Below are 7,242 nucleotides of genomic sequence, written 5' to 3'. Positions count from 1 at the left end.
CAACATTTGTTGCTGAATCCATTCTTTATTCATGTAAACTTCACTACATTCTTTTTTCAAATCTCTGTTCAAAATGAACTTAGAGTATCTGTACTCATTATATATGTATTTATAGGACTCTGAGATTTATCACAAAAATTTTTTATGGTAAAATTTGCTTCATGAACTAAATTCTCATCATTTGTGGGAACTCTTCTTCCTTTCTATTTATCTTCCACCATTGTCTACAAGAAAGCTCAGTCATTGTAATGGAATGGAATGGGAGTCATGAATTTTGTGTACTGGAATAATTTTTTCTTACTTCATATTTACTCCCTCCTTCATAAGCCCTTTCTACAAGTTTCTGCTTCTCTTTCTTTTCTTGAGTATTCTCTGACACCTAGTCCTTGATGTTCAACAGTTTTTAAACCAAGACACCTTTTTCCCCAAATAAGAGTTTGATCACTCCTTCTCTGATCTGCTTGGTTTTTACATAATAAACAATAGGGTTCATTGTGGGAGGCAGAAGTAAGTAAAAATTGGCCACAAGGATGTGAACGTGATGGGGAATAGTGTGTCCTCCAAAGCGATGGGTAAATAAAGTGAAGAAAGCAGGAACATAAGTAATAACTATAGCACAAATGTGAGATGTGCAGGTACTAAAGGCTTTGTGTCGAGCATCTGCAGAGGAGAGGCTCAATACAGCCCGGAGAATCATGGTATAAGACACAGAGATGCAGCAGATATCAAACACACCTATTAGTAAAGCAACCATCAGACCATAGATAGCATTGATTTTGACATTTCCACAGGACACCTTAGCTACAGACATGTGGTCACAGTAAGTGTGAGGGATGATGTTTCCTTGGCAGTAAGGCAACCTCTTGGAGAGGAATGTGAAGGGGATGATGAGCATTGCACCCCGCAGAAAGGTGATGAACCCAGCCTTGGCAATGACAGAATTGGTGAGGATGGTAGTGTAGCGTAAGGGATAGCAGATGGCCACATAGCGGTCCAGAGCCATGAGCATGAGTACACCAGATTCCATTCCAGTCAACACATGAACAAAGAACATCTGGACTAGGCAAGCATTAAAAGTGATCTCCTTAAGGTTGAACCAGAAGATACAGAGCATATTGGGTACAGTTGTGGTGCAGAGGGTAACATCGGTGAAGGAAAGTAGAGCCAAAAAGTAATACATAGGCCGGTGCAAGGATTCCTCATGGTGAATTAAATAGAGGAGTCCACTATTCCCCAAAACAGCAATGAGGTACATGGAGCAGATTGGGAGAGAGATCCATATATGAGATGCTTCCAACCCAGGAACTCCATTCAGAATGAAAAATATGGGAGTCAAGCTGGAACTGTTGGAGTTGGACATGATGGACAAGAGGATAGCATATTATATTCTTCAGTGGTGGCTGCTGCCTGCCCAGAAAGAGAATGCCAGAAAGAGGATTAGTATTTCAGAGAAATGATTTATGGATGATTCCAATGAACAAGCATGCAAAAATCTCTCATTCTTTTCAGGCAGATTGTGTGTCAAGAATAATATTCAAAGGATTTGGGAAATTCAAATCCACTTTGTAATATAGTAAAAATATATAATCTGACAATTCAGCCTCTTGCCACTTGGGCATACCAATCTTAGCGATATTTTCCTTGGCCAAGAACTGAATTAAATTCTTTCAATTCAGTCCATTTTTAATATGCCAATCCCCCAGTCTAAGTTACCTTCCCTCTCTTTGCAGGAATGATAATTAGGCATCTTCCCACCTAGGCAAATTGTGTGAAATACACAGTTAAATCAACATAATACAAACGTATTCATTTGAGTGGGAGAAGAGATTCCATAGCCAGACTCTGAGGGATTGGAGTATAGATCCCATACTGTATGGGATACTATGGGGTAACATCATAATATATCACTCTATTAATGAAGACTCAAAGCCTAGGACCCTATTAGTCCAGTGGTTGGGATGTTGATATAGTGTAGCAACTTAGACATATCAGGCTAGTTTTGACATGCCTTCAACTTGAGTGTAGTTACCAGGAGAGGCATAGTGAACTACCTAATAGCTATCTGTTTTTAGTAATTATTCTTGGTAAGTGCTATGTTAAATAATTTCCATGTAGTAAAAATAGTATAAGACTTTTCCAAAATGTAACAAACATTTTTAATTGCAACCTGTTAAAATCATTAGTGAAAATTTTTGAGCCACATAAATTTCAGTGACTGGATGAGGTCACCATTATTATTCTGCCATTTTTAAGGCTCTTTTCCTTTCTACCAATCTATTTCCTTGATACCTTCCAAGAAGCTTCTACAATTGTTATTCAATTGGTTCTGATCATTCCAAATCATTCTAATATCACCCTTAGCTGCTATTTTGTGCTATTGAGCATTCTCTGAACTAGATATTGGAATTAGATGTACTGTAATAGGAAAAGCATTTGTGACATTGGGAAATCATTTAAATTCTCTGGCTATCAGTTCTCTTATCTTGTTAGGCTTGATAGTCTCTAGTCCCTTCTAACTCTAAATCTATATTCTAGATTGTGATTTAAATAATTTAATATGTTATGTTTGAAGAAAAAAATAAGTTTCATGAATTCAAAACAAGTTTTAGTTATAAAATAAATATATAAAAGATTATGTCACATATATTTCATCATTTTCCATATTCTCTTTAGAGTTTTACTATTATTTTCCTTTATTCCATCAAAATGTGTCATTTGATGAAAGAAGTAATTTTATATGTTCAGACCTCTGATTTAATGTTTTGTCTTTAATCTTGTTAAATTAAATTGTTGATGTTGATGAGAAACTGCATGTGAATTTAAAAAGAGAAAAACATTGTTGTGTTTTTGTCTATGATACTATTTAGATTCAAAGGAAAAATTTAAATGACCTTTGGAGAATCCTGCCATTTCTTATGTCTAAGAAAAGAGAAATTTTGAATGAGTATAACAGTAGCTACAAATTAATCTTATGGTTATTTTTTTTCATGTTGAAAAAACATATAGAGCAATGATAAATGTCATTGAATTAAAGGATCATAGATTTAGAGGTCACATAGGTCAACCCCTAGAATCTGATCATGTAATTCCAATAGTTTTTTTTATGTTCTCTCTCTCTTTCCTTTCTCTTTTTTCTCTCTTCCCTCTCTCTTTTTCTTCTCTCTCTTTTTCTTTTCTCTCTCTCTCTTTCTCCCCTCTTTCTTCTCTCTCTTTCTCCTCCCCAACATAAACATGAAACCAAACCAAGCTAATAATAATTTATGAAATATATAGCACACAAAGAATTCATACAAGTTGTTGGACCAAAAAAAGGGAAAATATCTTATGTCCTACTTCCAAGTACTTTATAGTCTAAATGAGGGAAATAATCAAAGAATAAGCATTTATTAAATATCTACTCCATGCTAGGAACTTTTCTAAGACCTGGGACTACAAAGATAAATATGAAATTATATTTGCTTCACAAGGGGTTAATAGTCTATCATGTGAGACAATGTGTACAATTAGAAGTATATGCAAATTAAGTACAAACACTATAAGTACAATATAATTTGAAGAGGCTAAAAGTAGATGGAAGGATTAGGAAAGACCACATAGAAAGGCTATTTGAACCAAATTTTGAAAAGAAGTAGGGATTCTGAAAAACATAGGAGAGAAACAGGGATAGAAGATAGTTACACAAGTAAGTAAGACACAAGAAAGTATGAGAAAAGTGCAAAAGAGGTATCTAGGGGAAATGTTTTGAGAAATTTTAGGAAGAAAAGGACTTTGATCTGGAGGTATAACACAGACTTAAAGAGGAGATGTCTTTTGAACTGGGCTTCATAGAAGGGTAAGTGTCCATCTGATGGAGATTTGTGTTAATGTAATACAATCTTAGTGACAGCTTGAATAAAGTTACAGCAATTAGACCAGATAAGAGCAGAGGATAGATTATAGACCAGTTTGATTAAAACATAGAATATGGAAAGGAATTCAGCATCTGAAGAGTTGGACAGCTTGACTAGAGAAAATTGTAGAGGCTTTTTAATTCTAGTATCATTATTTATACATTGATAGGCAACATTCAGCTGCTGTTATCTTTGCTTTGAGGAGAGTAATATGGTCATGGCATTTTATTTTGAAAATTACACTGGTAGTCATGTAGAATAGAATCAAGGTAAAGAGATCATTGTAGGAGCTATATAAATAGTCAAAGAAACAATTGATAATGTATTGAATTAAGGTTTTTGCTGTTGCTACTGCTATTGAGTTGTTTGGGTTGTGATCTTAGCAAAGATACTTGAGTGGTTTGCCATTTCCTTTTCTAGCTCATTTCACAGAGGAAGAAACTGAAACATATAGGATTAAGTGACTTGCCCAGGATCACACAGTTAGTGTATCAGGCTAGTTTTGAACTCAATTATTCCTGATTCCCAGTCTAGCATTGGTATTTTGAGGAAAGATATGGAGAAAGATATTTATCAAGCAGCTATTAATATAGGTCCCTTGTCTTCCTAAGGTATGTATTCAGTATAAAACAGAAATATCACAAAACTTTCCTGACCTGACTACTGTGATGTAAAATTATTGTAGTTAAAAAAAAATCACTATGGACAATTTATCATAGGATTTGAGAAACTTTAGAAGAGAAAGTAAGATATGAAAAGAGATATGAGAAGGTTGTAAAGAAGACAATATTTGAGAATGAGATTTGGATTTCTGGAACTGGTTTGATAAATAGGCATAAAAGCAAAGTAAATATGATATGATACTGATAAAAGAACTTGTTATCCTAGTGTCAGTGACTTTCTTTCTGCTAAAAGGAAGGTAGCTAGAAAAACAAAACCCTTTGGATTTCTTTCATCCACCCAATTCACTAGACATTTATAACTACTAATATTTGTAAAGCATAGCACTACTTTCTGAGGATACAATGAAAAACAACAACAGCAACAGCAACAACAGTAACAACAACAGCAACAACAACCTGCATATTCTGTACCTTCAATGAACTTACATTATATTCTCTTGACATCTGGCATAGCATAGTTTGACTTCAAGTCTGAAAGATTGAAATCAAATCTTGCTTCTAATAATGTAAATATGTAACTAGGACATCAACCTCTTGGAATTTCAATTTCTTCAACTAATAAAATGACTTTTAATAGGAATAAATGTAAAATTTTCCACTTTGTTCCAATAAACCAATTTTACAAGTATAAGATAGTATAAGCATAGTCAAATTGTCACTGTTCTAAGAAAGGACTAGTCATTTTAGAAGATTTCAAACTGAACTTTAGTCAAAACTGTAACATAGCAAGCAACCCATATATACAAACATGTATAGCAATGTTCTTCTTGGTCTCAAAGAACTGGAAGTAAACTGGGCCTCTGTTGATTGGGGACTGGCTTAGCACATTGTGGATTATGAATGTAATGGAAAATCATTGTGCCAAAAGAAATGATACATATAAAAATTCATGTAAACTTGGGAAGGCTTATATGACCTGATGTGAAAAGATAAGTGGAACAAGGAAAATATGCTATACAATGACAACAGTAATGAAACAACTTTGAAAGATATCAGAATTCTGATCAATTCAAGGACTGACACTGACTTCAGAGGACTGATGGTAAAACACACTACCATTTTCCTGACAGAGACATGGTAAACCATAGTGAGAGGAGCCATCAATATATGGCCAATGTGTTGGTGTAATTGCTTTTACTTATTTCTGTTTCTTTGTTACAAGAGAATATTTGGGTGGAGTGGCACATTCAGTTCTAGATTCAGTGAAATTAGAAACTTAAACTGTTTTTCAATTCTGAATAATTTTTCCATTAAATATTAAGATTTATTCCAGTTTAATTATGGTTGGCCACAGCTGTGTGTGTTCAAGTAACATGAGAATGTGATTTTTTTTATGTAATTCATCTTTTTTTTTAACTTAAAAATGTACCCAATAAATGGGTTAGTGTGAAAAATATATGGGGGAGGCAGCAAAGTGACATAAAGGATAGGGCACAAGTCCTGAAGTCAAGAGGACCTGATTTCATATCCACCCTTAGATAATTCTTATCTCTGTGACCCTGGGCAAATCACTTAACCACTTAATGGTGGTGGTGGTGGTAATGGAGGTGGTGATAGTGGTGATGGTGATGGTGGAGGAGGAAGAGGAGGAGGAAGAGGAGGAGGAAGAAAAGAAGAAGGAGAAAGAGGAGGGAGAGGAAAAGGAGGAGAAAAAGGAAGAAGAGGAGGAGGAGGAGGAGGAGGAGAAGGAGAACAACAACAACAAGAACACAAACGAGAACAAGAACAAAAAGAATAAGAACAAAAACAAGAATAAGAAGTAGAAGATGATGATGATAATGATGACGACAATACTATGGACATTGAAGTCAATTAAAAAATTTTCTTATGAAAATAATGAAAAAGAATATAATGAAAAAATAGTGAAAAAATCTAAAGACTAATAAGGCACTAATGAAATAATTAAGAACTAATAAAACAATAATGTTTAAAACAATGTAATTATAGATATAATTCAGATAAAAAAGTGAACTTATTCTGGAAGAATAGATGATGGGAATAGATTCATTCTAAAATGGTACTTAAGAAGAAATTTGTGTGTAATTATATATTCATTCTATATGCTGAGATGATAATTCCAAAAGGCTGAAAAAAAATCTGATAGAATCCACTGTCTATAATTCTTCCAGCAGAGTTTTATGTAGAGTGATGGGAATATTCTAAAAATCAAGTTCTGAAAATACAATATTATAAATATGTTCTATATTTAATATTCTATATATAATAATAAATTTTATTAATTTATGTCATATTAATTTACATGTAATTAATTAAATTATATCAATATATTTAATAATAAAATATATTCTATATTTAATACGTTCTGCATTTAACAATGAAGAGAATAATGTGAATATTCAGAAAAAAACGTTGACTAATTTATGTGAGAGTGGATAGATATAGAGAATTCAGAATCAAGGGCAGGATATGGAGTATTACTCTAAAAGGTTAACAAATACCTCTAGAGAACACAGTCAGGAATACTTGGGATTAAGGATAAAATAAGGCTAAATGTGGAAACAAAGAAGGGATACAGTAACAAGAACAATTAGCTATTCATGAGGCAATAGGAAATCAAAAAAGAAATAGGGAGACTGTTCAAGATAGAATTAAGCCACTAATTTTTCTTTTTTTAAAACCTCTTCCCTAAAGAATGATCATCAGAAGGG

General features: G+C 33.5%; 1 protein-coding gene across 1 annotated transcript; it reads right to left on the bottom strand.

The window, feature by feature from the left end:
• Window positions 1–363: 363 nt before the first annotated feature.
• Window positions 364–1,360, bottom strand: LOC100923870 (olfactory receptor 52N2). The gene has a single exon (XM_012547379.2). The coding sequence runs from the start codon at window positions 1,358–1,360 to the stop codon at window positions 404–406; it is 957 nt and encodes a 318-aa protein (XP_012402833.2). The 3' UTR covers window positions 364–403.
• Between the last annotated feature and the right edge of the window lie 5,882 nt (window positions 1,361–7,242).

The sequence above is a fragment of the Sarcophilus harrisii genome, chromosome 3, assembly GCF_902635505.1.
Source record: "Sarcophilus harrisii chromosome 3, mSarHar1.11, whole genome shotgun sequence".
Classification (NCBI taxonomy): Eukaryota; Metazoa; Chordata; class Mammalia; order Dasyuromorphia; family Dasyuridae; genus Sarcophilus; species Sarcophilus harrisii.
This window is presented reverse-complemented; position numbering and strand designations above follow the sequence as displayed.

What these genes read in the sequence shown, in the direction of transcription:
- LOC100923870 (XM_012547379.2), bottom strand. Translation starts at nt 1,360, where the DNA reads ATGTCCAACTCCAACAGTTCCAGCTTGACTCCCATATTTTTCATTCTG.